Source organism: Oncorhynchus nerka, linkage group LG22 (assembly GCF_034236695.1).
Source record: "Oncorhynchus nerka isolate Pitt River linkage group LG22, Oner_Uvic_2.0, whole genome shotgun sequence".
Taxonomy (NCBI): domain Eukaryota; kingdom Metazoa; phylum Chordata; class Actinopteri; order Salmoniformes; family Salmonidae; genus Oncorhynchus; species Oncorhynchus nerka.
In genome coordinates this window covers 77,467,910-77,491,322 of record NC_088417.1, presented here as the reverse complement: position 1 = coordinate 77,491,322, position 23,413 = coordinate 77,467,910, and the positions used below count along the sequence as shown (strand labels likewise).

The following is a 23,413-nucleotide window of genomic DNA, read 5'->3' as shown; positions in this document are numbered from 1 at the left end:
CTTGAATCTTTAAAGTTTACCCTCTTCCTCAATAAGCAGCATTCTGTGCTGCCAGTCCACTGGAGATCACATAGTCTGTATAGGCACTAACAGTGAAGTCTGAATGTGTGTGGGAGAGTTGTAAAGAATAGAGTTCCACATCACCCACTGCTTGTTTATTGGTTACTATTCTAAAGAGGGCTTTCTTCGCACAGGGTTCTTTCAAATCAATGGTACAATGGGAATTCAGCGCATTAAAGGCTGTACTTTACAACCTATTTATATATCCAACAATATATTTCCACCCTACGGGGACCGGGGGTCAAATCACACATGGTAAGCAGCAACATTACGGCATTTCCCTTTCCATGGTTGTTTGGGATACACAAAGAGCATGGCTCATTATGAGTGGTGATGCACGGGGCACATTTCACATGTGGGCTATAACTGATCCATTAGAGGCCTGGTAAAAGCTCTCATCACTCCCCTACTGTGGTCCCTGTCTACCCCCCTCTCCCTGCTCTAACACAGTGTACTGTGCCAGCACTCGTATCGGCCAAACAAAGACACACAGAACAGCTTAGAAACACTGATCAACTATTTCCTAAATGGTAGTTCAGTGGTCACCAACCGGTCGATCGCGATGAACTGGTTGACCTCCAAGGCATTCGTAGTCGATCACCAAACATTTCTGTAAAATACAACAACAATAAAGCCTTTCTTCCCTGTTAGTGGTATGTGCACTTGATTCAGCAGCCCTAGCACCGGGAAGTGTTCCCATTTTCAACCATTTCATGTGTCTGAAGGTAGAACTCTGAATATCCGGCAGGCCAAGAGAGCAAATCAAGTGCACCTTTAGACCTACCGTTGGCCAATCAGAATGCTCATCGTGTCTGAACAGTTTGCTCGAGCCATAGGTTTTTAAAAAGAAGCCCTGAGAACACAGCAAAGTTGATACTGTGAGATTCAAAACTTTTAAAACCATGACTAGAGAGAGACTCAATGAATACAGCCGAGCTAATGTGTTAATGTGTTAAGTTGTTATTCAGCACTGTCAACACTTTGTTCCATATTTTTATAAGTCATAAAATGCACGTTATCCCTACATCCACTCACGCTACAACCAGCACTGCAGCAGCAATCAAAGAGTATAGCAAAGTGTTACGATAGGCTTACGCTGTTATTGTTAGCTGCTTGTCTTTTTTAATATTGAGGAATATTTCACTTTCTCTGGTCATAAGAGTAACAACATGAATTGGTGCATGAGACAGAAATAATGCAGTGCGACGTGAGTTTTGCAGGCCATCAGTCCAGTAACATAAAAAAAAAAAAATTATTATGCTCACTCAGCCAAGTAATAAAACAAATGATATATACATTTACATTTACATTTAAGTCATTTAGCAGACGCTCTTATCCAGAGCGACTTACAAATTGGTGCATTCACCTTATGACATCCAGTGGAACAGTAGTGCATCTAAATCTTTTAAGGGGGGTGAGAGGGATTATTTTATCCTATCCTAGGTGTTCCTTAAAGAGGTGGGGTTTCAGGTGTCTCCGGAAGGTGGTGATTGACTCCGCTGTCCTGGCGTCGTGAGGGAGTTTGTTCCACCATTGGGGGGCCAGAGCAGCGAACAGTTTTGACTGGGCTGAGCGGGAACTGTACTTCCTCAGTGGTAGGGAGGCGAGCAGGCCAGAGGTGGATGAACGCAGTGGCCTTGTTTGGGTGTAGGGCCTGATCAGAGCCTGGAGGTACTGAGGTGCCGTTCCCCTCACAGCTCCGTAGGCAAGCACCATGGTCTTGTAGCGGATGCGAGCTTCAACTGGAAGCCAGTGGAGAGAGCGGAGGAGCGGGGTGACGTGAGAGAACTTGGGAAGGTTGAACACCAGACGGGCTGCGGCGTTCTGGATGAGTTGTAGGGGTTTAATGGCACAGGCAGGGAGCCCAGCCAACAGCGAGTTGCAGTAATCCAGACGGGAGATGACAAGTGCCTGGATTAGGACCTGCGCCGCTTCCTGTGTGAGGCAGGGTCGTACTCTGCGGATGTTGTAGAGCATGAACCTACAGGAACGGGCCACCGCCTTGATGTTAGTTGAGAACGACAGGGTGTTGTCCAGGATCACGCCAAGGTTCTTAGCGCTCTGGGAGGAGGACACAATGGAGTTGTCAACCGTGATGGCGAGATCATGGAACGGGCAGTCCTTCCCCGGGAGGAAGAGCAGCTCCGTCTTGCCGAGGTTCAGCTTGAGGTGGTGATCCGTCATCCACACTGATATGTCTGCCAGACATGCAGAGATGCGATTCGCCACCTGGTCATCAGAAGGGGGAAATGTAATGATATATAACCAGTGTGATCATATACCTACGATTATTTAAAAAAATACAGGGTTGGGTAGGTTACTTTCTAAATGTAATCCATTACATTTAGAAAGTTACTAGTTGCCTGTCCAAAATTGTAATCTGTAACATACATTTTGTATTACCCAAACTCGTAATCTGATTACATTCAATTACTTTCCCCTTAAGAGGCATAAGAAGAATACAAACATGTATGTTCCCAATTGAACAACATCTATTGCAGGATAAATCAATGTTAAAGTTTACATAGCGGGCCATATATGGATGTTAAATGTTAGTTTATGGGTTGGTTATGTAGACTTCTTCTAACCCATCGCTTTCTACAACATATCATATGATTAAATTATATCTGTACATTAAAAACCAAAGTCTATCAGAATTCCAGTCATTCCAATAAATGTAATACCCCTTGATCTTCAAGAATAGGACTTGGAAATATGGAAGTGTAGATTAGCCAAATTGTTTTGATGCAAGGACCGACTCATCCATGATATCCAAATGAATTGTTTTAACCATGTTATGAGGCTATACAGTGTTTGTTTACATTAACAATGGATACAAACATTGGGAAAAAACATGTTTATGTTTTGGGTTCATAAGGCATTTATAAGTTATTTTCTTCAAGAATCAGAATCATTTATAAATCCAAAAATGGGTTTAACAACTACAGACTGGCCCTTTAAGTCTATCAAAAGTGTGCGAGTTTGAACATGTGTCCATTAGGTCTATGGATTTATTTACATTATCAGTATGAATTAGATTGAGCAATTAAAACCCCACTTTTATTCCATAGGATGGGATCTGCACTATGCAGCTGTTGCTAGAGCACATTTTTCACTGGCTGTCCACTGGTTTCAAAAACAATGATTGATAACCAGCTTAAACTTCTTGAATTCAAACATTATTGGGTTCAAATACACATTTAGATTTGTGAGCAGCCACCCACAACAACCCAAATCAATAAGCCGCAAATAGTTAAATGAGAGAGTAGCAGTGTGATTCACATCAATGAGCTATGTAGATATCAATAATAAGTTATATCTGTATCGCAGTAGACTACACCACTGCTGTCATCCTTATCCCCAAGCGTTTATTGAAGTTGGATAATCTTTGGATGCCGACACCAGTCGCACCATTGGAAGACATAACTGTAGCCTACAAAAGCCTATTCCTGCTCTTTTCCGGCGATTGATCAAACACATTTGGTGTGTCATCATAGTGGTCTCTGACTTGTGGTCAGACTCGCTCAGATGGAAGAAACTTAAACTTGAATGTCATTGAGAAAACAGTGAAGTGTCAAAGATTTTTTTTCCGCAAACATCCTTTCTGAATTTAAAAGTAATCCTCGAAGTAATCTAGTTTTTCAAAAGTATCTGTAATCAGATTACAATATTTTAGCTGGTAACTTAATGGATTACTGTCACGTTGTTCGTAATAATGATCGGACCAAGGTGCAGCGTACTTTGAGTTCCACATACTTTTAATTAATAAAGTGAAACTTAAGCAAATACAAAACAAATAAAGAATAAACAAACCGTGACGACAATACAGTGCGAAGAGGCAACTAAACATAAACAATATCCCGTAACCCACAGGTGGAAAGAATTCTACTTAATTATGATCCCCAATTTTAGAGACAACGATAACCAGCTGCCTCTAATTGGGAATCATACAAATCAGCAACATAGAAAATGAACCTAGAACCACACATAGAAAATATAAACTAGAACAACCCCCCCAGTCATGCCCCGACCTACTCTACCATAGAAAATAAAAGCTTTCTATGGGACTCCGACCACAAAACCTGAAACAAAAAGGGAGGGTTAGGGGGGTGTCTAGTGCCGGTGGCGGCTATGCTGCGGGATGAAGAACCCGCTCAGCTCTAGGATCCAACATCTTTGGTGGTGGCTCTGGTGCGGGCCGAAGAACCCACTCATCCCGCGGATCCAGCCCATGGACCCAGGCTGGACGCCGTGTCTGGACTGGGCATCTGCGCAGAGGAGGGCTCCTGCCATGGAGCTGGACCATACGCCGTGCTTGTACTGGACATCGGCACAGGGGAAAGCTCCGGCCATGGAGCTGGAGGTTTCGGACCGTTGACCGTCGCAGGGGGTTCCGGACTGTGGACTGCCTCAGGAGGTTCCGGACCGTGGACCGTCTCAGGAGGTTCCGGACCGTGGACCGTCTCAGGAGGTTCCAGACCGTGGACCGTCTCAGGAGGTTCCGGACTGTGAAACGTTGGAGGTTCCAGACTGTGAAACGTCGCCGGAAGTTCTGGACTGGGCACTGTCGCCGGAAGCTCTGGACTGGGCACTGTCGCCGGAAGCTCTGGACTGAGGATCTTTGCAGGAAGCTCTGGACTGAGGATCTTCGCAGGAAGCCTGGTGCGTGGGGGCGGCACTGGTGGTACTGGGCTGGTGACACGCTCTTCAGGGCGAGTGCGGGGAGCAGGCACAGGGCGTACTGGACTGGGGAGGCGTCCTGGAGGCCTGATGCGTGGGGCCAGTACAGGTGGCACCGGACTAGTGACACGCACTTCAGGGCGAGTGCGGGGAGCAGGTGCAGGACGTACCTGACTGGGAAGACGTACTGGGTACCTGGTGCGTATAGCCGGCATCAATGGTACCGGTTTGATGACAAACCTCGCCCGGCAAGTGCAACGAGCTGGCACAGGACGTACTGGGCTGTGAAGGAGCACTGTAGACACGGTGCGTAGAGCCGGCATCAATTGTACCGGAACTTTAACACACTTCGCACGGCAAGTGTGAGGAGCTGGCACAGGATGTACTGGGCTGTGAAGGCGCACAGGAGACCTGGTGCGTATAGCCGGCATCAATTGTACCGGAACTTTAACACACTTCTCAGGATGAGTACGGGGAGTTGATACAGGACGTACTGGGCTGGGAAGGCGTACTGGAGACCTGGTGCATATAGCCGGCATCACTTGTAACGGAACTTTAACACACTTCTCAGGATGAGTACAGAGAGCTGACTCAGGTGGCTTTAAATCGATAACACGCTCCTTATCGCAAATGTCGTGCATCAAGGGCGAGGGAACAGACTCCTAAGCCAAAAGGACACTGACATTGTGAGGACGACCAGAGAGTTGCGCCGGAGAAGTGCATCATTGAGCAGCCTGAACGGTCCACACGGAGAATCCACGGAGACCTTCCCCCACGTAATTACATCCTTATATTCTGACCCATAAGAGCGGCAGTTTGGGGCAAGTCTAGGGTTAGAATAAGCATAGCTGACAAATTCACCCAAATGTATATTTCTCTCGTGTACTTTCTCTTTTTCTCTCTCTTTTAAATCACCATTTTGGGTGACACGCACCATAGTGTGTTGGCCCATTATAGTAAGTTCTAATAAATAGCCTAGACTGTGTGTTGTGTATGTGTATCTTTTATCATCATTTTAGCTTTCTAGTAAATAACTACTCAACTAAGATTGGTGTGGTACGAACTCATTGGTGAGACCCGGGTCCATGCAGATTCCCGGATTATACGACGTTCAGAACGAGACTGTAGAGGAAACTGATTAATTAGAGGCTGTTGTAAAATCGATATTCTGATATTCTTTGAGTTAATTTGGGAAATAAAAACTCAATAAAACTAATTTTCCCATGGCGCCCCAGGTTAATGAGTTAATAATTGCTTGATTCAGTTAATCATGCAATTAGAAACCTTTAATCATTCGATGAGCAACAGTCGTCACATTAACTAATACAATGTCACGACACCACTCTATGGAAAGGGAGGACTCTCACGGACACAATGTTCTCCGTTTTGCTCTACGACCCCCACAAGTGTCCCAGGACTCGTCTGAAGGTAACCCATATAAACAGAAGTATGGAGATGTCAACAAAAATAAGTGGTTAAATAAAAAAATTAAATAAAATATATATAATATTTCCTGAGCTTTCTTATATATCTTTGATATATGACAAACACTTCACAACTTTATTCCTTATTATTCATTTTTTGGCTGTTTTTTGTTGTTGTTGCCATTTATGAATGTGTTATTCAATGGGCTATAGGAGTAAAGGTCAAATTCAATATTTTATCCCCAATTCCATATGTTAGCTTAGTACACCCCCCCCCCCCATCGGCTTAGACTTTTTTAAGAGAGAAAGTGAGAGAGACAGAGAGGGAGTTTGAGGGGCAAGGGGTGACATTATATTCACCAGGCACATCAGAGGCATGTTAAGACGGGTTATTCTTCTAACAACCTGTCATAGTTTATTAGTTTCCAGAGACAAAAGATTTTGGCTTAATGTTGTGTTGTTTTTCCCCCTTCTCCTAGTGACGTCACATCAAAGGCTACGGTGTGATGAGGAACAATGGTCCCGACAGCCCTCTGCTATCTGACAGCTCTGTAAATGTCTATTAGCACAATACTTATGCCATGTAATTATACCCCTGAAATGACAGCCCTTGTCTTTTGTCAGGCTAACATGAGCAAGCTGTGTTTGCTAGTGATGAGAGCTATCAGCATATAGAGTTAGGCAGCTTAACCAAATGCTTCTGGAAGGATTTTTCCTCTGTACCTCGAACTTTACTACACTTTACTGTAGGCTCGGCCCTGATATATGTAATCTCTGTCACCTGGAGTTGCATGGCAAATTGTCCAGGAACAAAGGACAATGCCAAAGGACAAGTCAGTCCTTCCCCCTCTGAGGGGCCAAAATGTGTCTCCCTGTTACAGTATCCAGAGCAATGAATATCGAATATGATTGAATAATACTATAGTATCCATGTTTTGTATCCATCTGAAACTTGTTCACGGAGGATAACTCTGATGCTATCTATATGGATGTTTTATCTCTGTGGTATTTGTACAGGGGGAACTCTGAATTACTCCATTATGCAAAGGCTTTTTATTGTCCTCTAAGGAATTCTGTCTTATTTAAATATCTACTGCAGCCCTCATCCTCCACATACAACACCCGTTCTGCCAGTTGTCTTACTGACAGTTGTGGCTGCTTTTTATGATGTATTGTTGTCTCTACCTTCTTGCCCTTTGTGCTGTTGTCTGTTCCCAATAATGTTTGTACCATGTTTTGCGCTGCTACCATGTTGTGTTGCTACCATGCTGTGTTGTCATGTGTTGCAGCCTTGCTATGTTGTTGTCTTAGGTCTCTCTTCATGTAGTGTTGTGTTGTCTCGTCGTGATATGTGTTTTGTCCTATATAGATATATATATATATTTTTTTTTCTTTAATCCCAGCCCCCGTCCCGGCAGGAGGCCTTTTGCCTTTTGGTAGGCCGTCATTGTAAATAAGGATTTATTCTTAACTGACTTGCCTACTTAAATAAATAAAGGTGAAATAAATTACAATTATTTACATTGGTCTCATCCCCCACACAAGCCTTTAAATGCTGTGACACCCTGTTGAGATTGGGCCTTGGGTTGTCAAGTTACACTGTAAAATTGGTATTGTTTGATTGGTCAAAGGTAGTTGGTCTTGGGTTGATGTCAGATGTTATAAATGGAATTAAATGCCTTTGTTCTCTCTCTTATCCTGTATCCAGTCCATGGAGGAAGGTTGTATGATCAATTGTCATTTCTTAGGCTTCTAGGCCTCTGGCTTAGTAAGCATCTGTTTGTTCATGCTTTGTATTGTAAGTTAACCTTAAGATCTACTGTATATGCTTGAAATTATGCCTTGCAATGCTTGTTAATGGTCATAACTTAAGCTTTATGCCTTGTATGTGAATCCATTCATTGCACAATGTTAATTAAACATATGCCTTTGATATAGACAATTCTCAGACCAATTCTTGCTTGCCAACAGCAATTCATTGCCTAATATTTGAACATTTGAATGGTGTCAGATAAACATTTTAATAGACTAATTTCTTAGTCTCATAACAAATCAAATGTGATGTATATATAATATACTGTATATTCACATATCAAATATTACTGCCCACTACATTACAACATTATTTTAGATACCATTTAATTGTGCATTGGGTGTATAGCAGGTGTGAATAAAAATGGAGGAGACCTGTGTGAGAGCGTTGAGTCATAGTGTGTGTGGTCGTGTGGTTCTGTGTTGTGACCTCACCTTGGTAATGCAGCAGCAGCAGGGAGCCAGAGCGAGGCTGCTGGTCACTGCGGTAAAGGATGGAGATTTGATTGCTCCAGCTGCGCACCACCAGACCCCTCATCAGGACGGTCTCATTAGCCAGGATGGACAGCTCTCGTCCCCCCATGTCTTCTACTGTCACCACCTCCCCCTCTGACAGGCTCACGTTCAGCACCTGCAAACACACAAACACACAAACACACCACCAGTCAGTCAGATGTTGAATTTGGTCACAATTAGTGATGTTTCCAAACTGCCTGATGATGTTGGGAAAAGTGTCTGTTTCGTTGCTTCAGAAACTACAGGTGTCGACAGTCCACGATACAAACGAGTTAATGCTCATTACCACACAGCATAATGAGACACTGCATGACAGGTTCATGTCCAACTTGAGATGTAGTTGAGGTTTAATACAATATATCATCAGAAATACTGTCACCTACAGTACCAGTCAAAAGTTTGGACACACCTATTCATTCAAGGATTTTCTACATTGTAGAATAATAATGAAGACATCAAAACTATGAAATCACACATATGGAATCATGTAGTAACCAAAAAAAGTGTCAAACAAATCAAAATATATTTGATATTCTTCAAAGTAGCCACCCTTTGCCATAATGAAAGATTTGCAAACTCTTGGCATTCTCTCAACCAGCTTCTCACCAGCTTCTCTCAACCATGCTTTTCCAACAGTCTTGAAGGAGTTCCCACATTGAGGTCAGGTGATTGTGGAGGCCAGGTCATCTGATGCAGCACTCCATCACTGTCATTGGTCAAATAGTCCTTACACAGCCTGGAGGTGTGTTTGGGTCATTGTCCTGTTGAAAACAAATGATAGTCCGACTAAGCACAAATGATGGGATGGTATACATCCCGATGGGATGCCATATCGCTGCAGAATGCTGTGGTAGCCACGCTGGTTAAGTGTGTCTTGAATTCTAAATAAATTACAGACAGTGTTACCAGCAAAGCACCCCCACACCATCACACCTCCTCCATGCTTCACGGTGGAAACCACACATGCAGAGATCATCCGCTCGCCTAGTCTGCGTCTCACAAAGACACGGCGGTTGGAAACCAAAAATTTCACATTTGGACTCATCAGACCAAAGGAAAGATGTCTACCAGTCTGTCAGTTGCTCATGTTTCTTGGCCCAAGCAAGTCTCTTCTTATTATTATTGTCCTTTAGTAGTGGTTTCTTTGCAGCAATTCAACCATGAAAGCCTGATTCACGCAGTCTCCTCTGAACAGTTGATGCTGAGATGTGTCTGTTACTTGAACTCTGTGAAGCATTTATTTGGGCTGCAATTTCTGAGGTTGGTAACTCTAATGAACTTATCCTCTGCAGCAGAGGTAACTCTGGGTCTTCCTTTCCTGTGGCGGTCCTCATGAGTGCCAGTTTCATCACAGCGCTTGATGGTTTTTGCGACTGCAAAAAAGTTGAGATTTTCCGGATTGACTGACCTTCATGTCTTAATATTGATGAACTGTCATTTTTCTTTTCTTATTTGAGCTGTTCCTACCATAATATGGACTTGGTCTTTTACCAAGTATGGCTACCCTGTGTATACCATCACTACCTTGTCACAAAACAACTGATTGGCTCAAACGCATTAAGAAGGAAATAAATTCCACAAATTAACTTTTAACAATGCACACCTGTTACTACATGATTCCATATGTGTTATTTCATAGTTTTCAAGTAGAAAATAGTAAAAAATAAAAATAAAGAAAAACCCTAGAATGAGTAGGTGTCCAAACGTTTGACTGGTACTGTATATTCTCACCCTTCCCCAGCCCACTAATGCTGCGTTAAGACTGAGGGTCTGGCCAATTTACCACACCATGATCGCCTCTCACTTTGTACGACACAGCAGGCAAATGTGCCCCAGACAACATCACACGACCCTGACAGGCCATTTGTGTGGTCACGGCTCACATCAGACGGGATTTTAATGCAATTGACACCCCCATAATTCCTGTCTCATTTCCAACCAGAGCCAGTCTCTTAATGTTTACCTTAAAAAAATGGGCCACTCGAGATATGCCGCCTCCTGTTCAATTTCCATTAAAAAACTGGCAGCAGGATGTATTTTTATCAGGCCAATTTTTTTCTCCTGAACAGAGAATGTGATTTGGAAAGACAGCAGAGTTTGGCTGGATCACATGGTTCATTACGCAGTATGGCTAGTAAAGGTTTACCCCCTTCAGTATTCAGGCCCTGTAACTGTAGTTAAAACCAGTGTGTTTCTTTTCTCCTGTTTTCTGTCAGCCTCTGTGACAGCTGTGTTTTATCTCTTGAACAGGCTGAAACAGCAGCTGCAGCTGAATGTACTGAAAGCCACTCCAGAGGATGCTCTATAGTTTTACCGGTTGAATAAAGTAGCAGTGGCATAATCCACATTTGGGGGAACATCTGCAGTTCCCATAAATGTGATGTGTTATCTAGAGTGTAGCGGTAGGTAACAGATATGAAAGACAACCAGGGATCTGATAATCATCTTGGATAAATGCACCACACTACATTAGATATACAGGCCCTGTATCTAGCGTAAGAACCAGTGGTATAAAGCACTTATTTGGGGTATCTGCACTTTACTTTACTATTCATATTTTGACAACTTTTGCTTTTACTTCACTACATTCCTCAAGAAAATAATGTACTTTTAACTCCATACATTTTCCCTGACACCCAAAAGCACTTGTTACATTTTGCATGGCTAGCAGGACAGGAAAATGGTCCAAGTCACACATTTATCAAAAGAACATCCCTGGCCATCCCTAATTGCCTCTGATCTGGCGGACTCACTAAACACAAATGCTTTGTTTGTATATCATGTCTGAATGTTGGATTGTTCCCCTGACTACCCGTACATTTTTTTCAAATAATCGAAAATGGTGCCGTTTGGTTTTTGTTAATATAGGGAATTTGAAATTATTTATACTTTTACTTCAGTATATTTTAGCAATTACATTTACTTTTGATACTCAAGTATATTTCAAACCAAATACTTTAACTCAAGTAGTATTTTACTGGGTGACTTTTACTTGAGTCATTTTATATTAAGGTATCTTGACTTTTACTCAAGTATGACTATTGGGTACTTTTTCAACCACTAGTAAGAACACAGACAGGATGATCTCCAGAAAATGGCCTGGCGTGTGATGTTGTAGTGGAAGCTTGCTGTGGCCTTCTGATAGGCTGCTCTCCCAGGGGGAATGAGAGTGTCACTGAGGCAGACTGAGAGCCCAGAGTGTGACGCAGAGGAGCACCAGGCAAGACACTGGCACCAGAATGAATTTGGTCACACTGACTACCTGTCACTTGGTTGAGGGGGTGCCAACAATGGGTGTGAGGGGCTCACATAGCTCAAATGTGACTGTTACTTTCTCTTCCATAGATATCATCCAAGACTGAGGTCAAACTCCCATTGTTCTTACCATAATGCTACACAAAAATAAAGCTTTCCCAGGACATCAACATTTTTACAAACCTCATCTAGTTGAAGCCCACAATCAAATACTGCATACAGTTGAAGTCGGAAGTTTACTTACACTTAGGTTGGAGTCATTAAAAATAGTTTTTCAACCACTCCACAAGTGTCTTGTTAACAAACTATAGCTTTGGCAAGTCAGTTAAGACATCTACTTTGTGCATGACACAAGTAATTTTTCCAACAATTGTTTACAGACAGATTATTTCACTTAGAATTCACTGTATCACAATTCCAGTGGGTCAGATGGTTACATACACTAAGTTGACTGTGCCTTTAAACAGCTTGAAAAATTCCAGAAAATTATGTCATGGCTTTAGAAGCTTCTGATAGGCTAATTAACATAATTTGAGTCAATTGGAGGTGTACCTGTAGATGTATTTCAAGGCCTACCTTCAAACTCAGTGCCTCTTTGCTTGACATCATGGGAAAATCTAAAGAAATCAGCCAAGACCTCAGAAAATAAATTGTAGACCTCCACAAGTCTGGTTCATCCTTGGGAGCAATTTCCAAACGCCTGAAGGTACCACATTCATCTGTACAAACAATAGTACGCAAGTATAAACGCCATGGGACCACGCAGCCGTCATACAGCTCAGGAAGGTGACGCATTATATCTCCTAGAGATGAACGTACTTTGGTGCGAAAATCAATCCCAGATCAACAGCAAAGGACCTTGTGATGATGCTGGAGGAAACAGGTACAAAAGTATCTATACCCACAGTAAAACGTGTCCTATGTCGACATAAACTGAAAGGCTGCTCAGCAAGGAAGAAGCCACTGCTCCAAAACTGCCATAAAAAAGCCAGACTACGGTTCGCAACTGCACATGGGGACAAAGATTGTACCTTTGGAGAACTGTCCTCTGGTCTGATGAAAAAAATATATAACTGTTTGGCTATAATGACCATCGTTATGTTTGGATGAAAAAGGGGGAAGCTTGCAAGCTGAAGAACACCATCCCAACCGTGAAGCATAAGGGTGGCAGCATCATGTGTGGGGGTGCTTTGCTGCAGGACTTCACAAAATAGATGGCATCATGAGGAGGATGGAAAATTGTGTGGATATATTGAAGCAACATCTCAAGACATCAGTCAGGAAGTTAAAGCTTGGTCGCAAATGGGTCTTCCAAATGTACAATGACCCCAAGCATACTTCCAAAGTTGTGTCAAAATTGCTTAAGGACAACAAAGTCAAGGTATTGGAGCCATCACAAAGCCCGGACCTCAATCCTATAGACAATTTGTGGGCAGAACTGAAAAAGCATGTGCGAGCAAGGAGGCCTACAAACCTGACTCAGTTACACCAGCTCTGTCAGGAGGAATGGGCCAAAATTCACCCAACTTATTGTGGGAAGCTTGTGGAAGGCTACCCGAAACGTTTGCCCCAAGTTAAACAATTTAAAGGCAATGCTACCAAATACTAATTGAGTGTATGTAAACTTCTGACCCACTGGGAATGTGATGAAAGAAATAAAAGCTGAAATAAATAATTCTCTCTACTATTATTCTGACATTTCACTTTCTTAAAATAAAGTGGTGATCCTAACTGACCTAAGACAGGGATTTCTTACCAGGATTAAATGTCAGGAATTATGAAACTCAGTTTAAATGTATTTGGCTTAGGTGTATGTAAACTTCCGACTTCAACTGTACATATACTGACTATTTACGTAACCAAATTCATTTTCATCGTGTTGACAATCACGCCTCTGGTATATATCCTTATGATTAAAAATAACACCAGACCTGATTAAGCGGTCACTATTCTATCCATTTACCCCCCAGAACAGTTGTAATGTGAAAAATAAAAGCCATGTGATCGTCAAGTGTTTATTTCCATTTTCTCTCAAGGGCAATGGCAAGGACAAAGCCTTGGGCCCTGTTCTTTCTCTCTGGGATGTTATTGAAGGCTGTATGCTCTGCAGAAGATTGAGACAGGAGGCTTGAATTGACATTTAGGTATTGCTTGATTGACTTGTTGTGTGAAGTGTTGTTATTTTGTCTGTATTTGTCGGTGCAGAAGGTGCATCTTTCTGAAAGGTTTCATTGTTTTACCGGGGACAAAGGGACTGTTTTCCATCTATCTGGCAAGCAAGGCAGAATACAAAGTATTTAAGTCTCTCTCTCATATATTTGTTAAATCGATGAGAGATGGTTTACATTCCACCATGCCTCTGCCATGCAAGGTTCATACATATTTCAGTCAGCGTTCGCTCCACAAGCATCAGACCTCCACTCAAGCTAAATGGCTTGCATTCTAGAATATTCTTCGACAGGACTCGGTGAGGCGACAAGATTACTTCACTGTTGGAACCTCTAAAGCTCCATCAATGACAGCTACGTTATGATGCCGGATTCACTGTGGAATAAAATGGGGACGTTTTTAGAAGTAATCGACCAAACCCTAAAGTGGTCTGTACAGATTCAGACACGTTTATTAATGTTACAGTTGAGCAATGTCCAGTGTCTTACTTCACAATTCATAAATATAATATTTACTACAAAATAAACTAGGTCTGTGAGTGTGGGCATGTGTAATGTGACGGAAAACCGGAGACTCCAGGAGAAATCTTGCATTTAAAGATGAGGGCATAAAAAGTTAAGATTTGGGCGACATCCTGCCCACTATCAAATAAGCTGCACCATAGGAACCTGAAATAATATCAGGAAAAGTCCAATTTAATAATCCCTTTCATCTGCAAGCCAAAGTAAGCTGTTTGTTTTCAGGCAAAGTTTTCTGAGACAGGACACACATGGAAAGTGGTGGTTTTGAAAAAAATGTATAATGAAAAATGATTTGAATATTCTATAATTGTGTTGATCATCCTCATCTCTTCCTTGTTTATTGTGGTTTGATAATGTTCCTGCTATAGCTGTAATTTTGTTTCATTTCCACTAGGCTACGCTGGGGCGGTGGTTAGAGCATTGGACTAGTAACCGGAAGGTTGCAAGTTCAAACCCCCGAGCTGACAAGGTACAAGGTACATCTGTTGTTCTGCCCCTGAACAGGCAGTTGACCCACTGTTCCCAGGCCGTCATTGAAAATAAGAATGTGTTCTTAACTGACTTGCCTAGTTAAATAAAGGTAAAATTAAATTAAATATGGATCTACTGAGCTATGCATGCACCTTGAGAGACAAAGTGATGGGAACAAAAAAATCACATTCAAATTTGAAGCTCTCTATTTTTCAAAGTGTCCGCCGTCCATTTACACGGAGCCAGGTCTTCAAACAGGGAGGAAAAGAGTGCTATGGAAGAAGTGTGACAGTTGTGTACAATTTGTGATGAAATACTGGACAATGTCAATTATCTGAGGGGTAGGTTATGTGAGCATGTGTACATACAGTACATATGAAAGGAGCATCCTGAACACATACAGTAATATATACAGTATATAATAACAGAGGCTGGGATGTATGAGAGTTCACTAGTGATGGCTCTGAGGCTGTTCACATGGAAACAGGGGAGAGACTAGAGCATAGTACCCTGACCTGTGTTATCACTCTGTATACATAAACATGGCATCCTCCTGAGGGACAGGCGAGCAGCCAACGGGAATTTGCACTGGAAGGGTCCTTGGGGGCCCTGTCATCCATCATTCATCCTGTGACCTGTCACTACAGTCAGGAACAGCTGTCCGGCCTCAATTATGAACCATTGTCCATGTCTGGAGACATCAGACCCTGTTATCTCTAGCAGCACTACAGCCAGGGGACCACAGTGAGCAGTTCTGAGATTATACACATACAGTACACTGCTACTAGAGGAACATAATGAGAGTAGTCCTGGCTTATACCCCTTAAGCTTTCAACAAAATGTATCCCATTGGGACAAGAGCCCAGGGTAGCTGGGTTCAAGTAAAGAACAACAGAGGCAGGCTTTTGGGTTTCTGTAGTTTTACATCAAGATGTGTTGTTCTACTTCCATTTTCAGGGTCCTGCTGAGAATGGGAGTTGCTGTTTTCTTTGTGTGTACTTAGTGATGGCAGCCCATGCATTGGTGATGGGCAGACAGGAGCTTGCAGGAAAATAAAACGTCAATATAATTCTTCGGAAATGCTAAAATGGGGCATCTGGCCTATTATTGAGAGGAAATAACTATAACTGGAGTCAAATTAGACTTCATTGGAAATAAGTGATGAGTGAGTGGTGGTGTGGAAATTGGCTTGGATGGTTTCCAGATGAGAGAGAGCAAGAGAGAGAGAGAGAGAGAGAGAGAGAGAGAGAGGAGGAATGGAGAGAGAGAGAGAGAGAGAGAGAAGGGAGGGAGGCAGGGAGAGAGAGAGAGAGAGAGAGAGAGAGAGAGAGAGAGAGAGAGAGAGAGAGAGAGAAAAAATTGAGGCAAATAGAGGACAGATAAATAAATAAATAGGAAGGGTGACAGAGAGAGTCTGAAAATAGGAAAGAAGAATATAGCATAGAATAGTACAATGGAATAAGTGTGGTTACAGAATTCTTTAGCCTCCATTGTTTTGAAACCAAGGTAGGCTTTTCAATAACGTCTACACTCCAGTCCACTCCCCCTAACAATCTACCAGGTGAAGTAGAGAGATCTCCCCTCAAAATACATTAGAAAATCTTGTAAATCTACATATCCACCAATATGTTTCACCAGTGAATTATAAAACAATCTCCATGCTTCCCTGACAGAGGACACACTGATTCTAGAAGCAACCACTTTTTCACGACATTAAATGGAACACTAGCCTACATAAACAGCACAATATTTGAATGACAATTTTGTCATTTTAGCAGACACTCTTATCCAGAGCATACATTGTTTTACTGGTCCCCCATGGGAATCGAACCCAGAAACCTGCTGTTGGAAGCACCATGCTCTATAAACAGAGCCACACAGGGCCACATGAGTGGGAATGAGTTGGGAACCTATAAACATGACTAGGTCTATGCAGGCTAGTCTCCAAACCAAACAAGAATTCATGGTAACATGTCCATCCTGTTCATCTAGTAAACACAAATGTGTATTATGTTCCAAAACAAATAGGCAGGTAAAATAATTTTAAAAAATAAAGAATGCAATTTAAAGCAGTAACATGCTGAGCATATGATGCAATGTCCTGTCATCTGAGTATGTGCACTTTCAGCTCCATTTCTTTTCAGTATTCCATTAAAATCCTTCCAGAACCCACATCACATTTATGAGTGAATATGGCTGTGTGGAGGGTCATCTCTCATTGTCTCCTCAATCAAAGTATTTTAATGAACAGACCGTGCAGCAAGGATAAAGTACCACTTAACAGATATTGGACGAATCATAGGTTACAAAAACAGCAAAGGCAGGAGATAATATCTGTTTGAAAAATACAATGTGGATGCAGACAACCAGTTGTGTCCATGTGTGTGTTTATACTTCATGGATGTAAAGTATGTACAGTATGTTGTTATATAAGAGAGAGTTCAAAGAAAAGAAAAACCAGCATACTGTTCTTGCTCAAATCACTTATTTTGTTAAAGCTTATGTATCTGCCTCTTGGCCTTCGTCGAAGCTTCTAGACGTAATATTAGAGTAAAGAAATGTGTTTTCTGACTTTACAGTTTGCACGTAGAGCAAGCATGCTCGTATTGCTATGGTGTTATGGGTGGATCTCCGGATACTGTAGGTGTATTTGCATCAGTAAATATGAAATCAAATTTTATGGGTCACATACACATATTTAGCAGATGTTATTGTGGGTGTAGCGAAATGCTTATGTTCCTAGCTCCAACAGTGCAGTAGCATCTAACAATTCACAACAATACACACACATCTAAAGTAAAATAATGGAGTTAAGAAATATATAAATATTAGTACAAGCAATGTCGGAGTGGCACTGGCTAAAATACAGTAGAATAGAATACAGTATAGACATATGAAATTAGTAAAGCAGTATGTAAACACTATAAAAGTGACTAGTGTTCCATTATTAAAGTGACCAGTGATTCCATGTCTATGTATATAGGGCAGCAGTTTCTAAGGTGCAGGGTTGAGTAAGCGGGTGGTAGCCTGCTAGTGATGGCTATTTAACAGTCGGATGGCCTTGAGATATAAGCTATTTTTCCAGGCTCTCGGTCCCAGCTTTGATGCACCTGTATTGACCTCGCCTTCTGGATGGTAACGGGGGGGGAACAGGCCGTGGCTCGGGTGGTTGATGTCCTTGATGTATAGTATCAACGTGTCCATAGTCTGTGTTCATCACAGTTCTGTACATTACAGTTACCAGGACCACCCCTATAAAAGCCCAATGTGTGACAGAATGGAAAGAGAGTTTGTTATCACAACGTGCAGACAGATAGGGAGTTGACATGCTGTTGTAACTACGACAAGGAGAACACACTGATCTGCGGTCAGTTCAGCTATCTGACCGCTGCTTCAATAAAGCAGAAAAAAGTGTTTTCTTTGATGTATGGATAACAGACCACACATATCAAATAGAAAGAGGTGTTTACAAAGCTCTTATCAGTCTACATTTAAATGTCAAGAATCTTTCGTTAGAAATTAAATGCGATGCTTTTGACAGGAAAGGCTTAAAGATAGGAGAGCACCATTTGACATATGTCTGTAGATAACTCAGCCCAAAATGTGAGCGCAAAACATACAAATCAAAGTATAAAATTGACAGCGCTATCATTCATGGTGTATAAAACATTTTACAATCAAGGGAATGCATGATGGCTACGATAACAGGAGGCTCACAGGAGGCTCTCTCCCTGCTAATTTTACTGTGGAAAACATCCGGTAGTGTGCTGCTATGAACATACAAAATGTATCTGAGGAGCCATTGGCTTGTGCAGGATGGGTTTCTATGTCATCTAAATGGATGAGGCCTGACATCCACATGAATGCAGGTCTTCAGCTGCAGAAAAACTCATTTTTTTCACCAACAATAGGTTTGTAATCAAAATGCTAAAACTACTTGGTTTCTGCAGATACTGTGTTTATGGCTGAAGATGACTGCTATATAGTCATAATTTAGTGCATTCTGACAGTCTGGGCTGGATGGTCTGCTCATTGCAAGGTTTCTAAATGGCAGATTTATATAGTGACTCGGCCCGGTGCCACTCAATCTCTATTATTGTGAGTATCTCAGACAATGCCAAAAAATAGAGGCACAAGTACGAGTGGAGGCTATATTGACACTACCACCCACACAGACAATACAATCAGACTATTATCATTGTCTGTTTTCTTATCTAAGTTGAACATTCACCTCTTCCTTATCAACACAATCCATTCCATTTAACCTGCATTCATAAAAACAGGTCTCAAACAATGGCTAGATGATCAGCAAAACACTGGAAGGCAGATAATTAGACTGTAAAGACCAGAGCCAGTGTTGTGTCGATTAAACACTAGTCTTTATTGCAGTCAATAGCAGAAACCCTGGATGATCGCAAGCTTGCCCATTGTTATTGAGTTTACAGGTGGTACATGGAATTGGTGAAGTTCGAAATGGACTAAGTAATGAACCACAGGATTGGTGAGCTGTTGGCAGGGCACACATTAATGAATTAACTGAATTTACACTTGACGTCATCCCCAACATTAAGCATCCTCTTAAGGCTACGTTGTCTCCCTGAGGCAGACTTTTTCAGCAGGAATGACTGAGGTTAAAGAAACAACCTCTGCATATCTTAAAAAACTCTTATGAAATATGGTCATGAGACATATTCGATTTCTGCTATATTAGCAATTGACTTCTGCTTCCTGAGGTGTCGCTCAGGCCCGGGCATTTCCGTTTTAATATTTGTGGCGGGGTGCAGTTTTGCATAGATTTGAATACATGCATTGGTGATTTCTCTGCTTATTTCCCTGCATGTGCCTCTCCTCGCCCCTCTTCATCATGCCTCATGATGTCCTTGCAGAGCTGACAGAGATGGAGAGGACAGAATATTCTCAGACACTTTTTTCTTTTTTTATGACAGCTAGCTAGGTTAGAGGTGAAATTAGTGTCACCAAAAAGCATTCCTCTGGGGAGGGGACAGCCTGATGAAAACTCATTTCAGCCCGGGCCTGACATCTTAAAAAGCTCATTAGGACCAGACAACCCTCCTTTATGTCCTGCCACCCTGCCCCCAGGCTCAAGGCACGGGATGAAAGGTTCTCCTCAACTCATTTCAAGTTCATTAAAGCAACTACAGCTTTCAGAGCCTCCATTACAGAAGTTGGCCTCGTTCCTCGTATCACAGTCAGTGTAGCCTGCTCTACTGGTCAGTGGGTTGGGGGAGGGGAACTAGGGCTGGGGGGAGAACAACTATCCCCATCGTGGTGAAACGTGTCCATACATTATTCACTTTATTCACTACCTTCTTCACTGGTCAGTGCAGCCAACCAAAGAAAGTCCGTAGGCTGTAACTGTGGCTCCTTATAGGACTGTGATCTTGGTTTACTAAAGAGGTAACGGTGTATAATTGCAAACGCAGGAGTTCCTGGATTGTTTGTTCGATAAAAGGCGTAACCCTTTGACACGTACGATCACATATTTGTGATCATTGTTGAGTTGTCCCAGCAGCGTACCATTGCAAGTTTGTGATTGGAACAGTAGCAACGGAACGTATGATGCAACATATATGTCTAAACAGCATTGTCTGAAAACCATCTAAACAATGTTTTGTACTGATGGGAAATAAAGGTAATAAAACTTTTTTCCTCAATGTCACCTTTGATTGCAAAAGATAAATGTGAAAGTCATCATCCATATATCACACGGAAGACATCCACAGCCAAACTCATTACATAAACCAGTCTAAATAACAGGCTGCCCTGGCAAAAAAACAGAACATAAGTTAGACACCTAACACTAGACTTGTTTACAATGTACCACATCTCTGGTGAACACAAGGGAGAAATGTAATATTGTTTAGAAAAGAGATGCGTGTCAGCTAAGCTAACAGCGTCTATATTCTTTATGACGGCAGCCATGTTTGTTTACGTTTGATAAGCGAAAACTCCTTAATCCAAGAACGCCATTCTATAAGATGCAAATAAACAAACTCAAAGATGGCTGCGCCCATTGTATGAAAAATATGAACTTCGTTTGGCCACTTTTCAGCATATTACAAATCTTCTATGTATTTGTTACAGTGTATACAAGAACCGGAGCACATGACTTCATTGACAGCTTTTGCCAAATCACAAAGCAAATACAATGTTATCACCTCACAGATCATCACCGCAAATACAAGCCTACTGCCTAGCCTAACTGTAGTGCAAAAGCTAAACAGGGATGAAACCATTTTAGAAGGTTTCATTTCATTTGTGGGGGGGTTTTAAAGTCCATGCGTGGATATAAATAGCGGAAGGTGTCATGGGGGGATAAGATGCAGGAAATATTACTATGATATATATTTATCAATAAATGGTGGGCAAACACAGGACAAGTTTATATGCTAAATAAATATAAAACCCCTGGAAAGGGGAGTCTGAGCTGTCAACCCTGAGGTAGCATAGTTACAATTTGATGCACGTTCAAAACAACTAGGAACTCAGAAATCTTAGACTGCGTTCAAGGAAGAAAACGAGCTCTGACTGGGAATAATATTTTTGAATGGTCATCCAACTCGGAATTCAAACTCAGGAACTCGGGCTTCTTTATAGAGCCCCGACATTCCGACCTGAATATCACGGACGTCATGATTTTGACCTTGCATTTTTCCAGAGTTCCCAGTTGTCTTTAAAGTAAGTCACTCGAGTGAACTATCCATTCACCTTGTTTTTTTTAGAACATATTTGGTCTAAAAGACACTTACATGAATGCATTGTATGATGTCAACAAGTAGGGTAGCCTAGTGGTTAGAGTGTTGGACTAGTAACCGGAGGGTTGTAAGTTCAAATCCCCGAGCTGACAAGGTACAAATCTGTCATTCTGCCCCTGAACAGGCAGTTAACCCACTGTTCCTAGGCTGTCATTGAAAATAAGAATTTGTTGTTAACTGACTTGCCTGGTTAAATAAATGGCACCACACATAGCTGGCAAATAGCTTAGAATTAGTACAACATTCAAATAAGTTTTTTACACAAGTGTCAATTACAATCTTTGCAAGAATCGGAACGCATGATTTGTCACCAAACATGTGAATAGAACAGTAAATACATTATGCTCCATACATATAGTATGCTACAGTAGAAACAACAACATGATATACAGAAAATAAGGCATTTACTTTGATAGGAACACACACATGTCTAAAGTTATTATTTGTAAGGAAAACAACAATGAAGGCAATGCGTGCGCCAGCCAGAAAATGTGCCAGGGGGAAAAAGTTTGTGGAAGTCTTGTTCTGACTAGAGATGTGCAATGTCTTCATACTTGATCTGAGGAAACACTTGGGAAGAGCTTGGGCTCTCGTTGAGAGAGAAGTTTGTCCAGCTCAGTAAATCCTCAAACATAAATTGTCCGCAACAGTGAAAAGGCTACTTCTTATGTGAATTAATGAGGAGACCGAACACACCTCAATTCAAACTGTTGTTAGAAAATCAAACTTGTTAGAAAATCATTTGAAATTTACAAATTGAAACATAGCCTATAGATAATTAGCAGGCAGCGTGCCTTGGTTTGAGGGCAGCGCGGGTTAATTGTCCTGTTGCATAACAATCACATTTTGGAGCAGAGAGTGCATTCTGACATCACCCACATAAAAAAAACACACGCTGGGGCGAGCGTTAGAGATATTTGGAACTCATGCGTGAAAAGGATAAACCTCATAATAACTACAGAACATAGTATTTACCAAGAGAGTTTTCTTCTATATTTTTTTATCTGTCTATTTAACACCACTAATTGATGCTGGCACTAAGACCACACTCAACAAGCTGTATAGGGTCATAAGCCAAAAAGAAAAGGCACAGCCAGAGGCAGCGCTTCTCGTGGCCGGTGATTTTAAGAGAAACTGAAAGCTGTTTTACCTAATTTTTGCCAGCACCTCACCTGTGCAACTAGAGGTGACAAAACTCTTGATGACATTTGCTCCACACACAGAAACGCACACAAGGCGACAAAACTCTTGATGACATTTGCTCCACACACAGAAACGCACACAAGGCCCTCCCTTTGGCAAATTTGACCATAACCCTACCCTCCTGATTCCTGCTTACAAGCAAAAACTCAAACAGGAAGTATCAGTGACATGCTCAATTTGGAAGTGCTCAGATGAAGCGGATGCTAATCTACAGGACTGTTTCGCTAGCACAGACTGGAATATGTTCCGGGATTCTCGTAGGATGTGGCAGTGCTTGCAAACTATCATGGATTACAAAGGGAAACCCAGCCACAAGCTGCCCAGTATTGCAAGCCTACCAGATTAGCTAGCAACACTGCACGAGAACACCAGCTGTTCTGGAACACTGTGATCTCGCTCTCTGTAGCTGATGTGAGTAAGAGCTTTCACAAGGACGCGGGGCCAGAATGGATCAGCTTTCAAGTGTCTTCACTGACATTTTGTCCCTGACACTGTCTGTAATACCTACATGTTTTAAGCAGACCAC

The 23,413-nt window shown here is 41.9% G+C and overlaps 1 protein-coding gene across 1 annotated transcript in view; it reads right to left on the bottom strand.

Moving 5' to 3' along the window:
- Positions 1 to 23,413, bottom strand: part of LOC115105775 (seizure protein 6 homolog) — a 240,090-nt gene that overhangs the window by 45,369 nt on the left and 171,308 nt on the right. Inside the window, exon 4 of the mRNA XM_029628147.2 lies at positions 8,412 to 8,607. Coding sequence (XP_029484007.2) covers positions 8,412 to 8,607 — 196 coding nt within the window. The remainder of the gene's footprint in view (positions 1 to 8,411; positions 8,608 to 23,413) is intronic.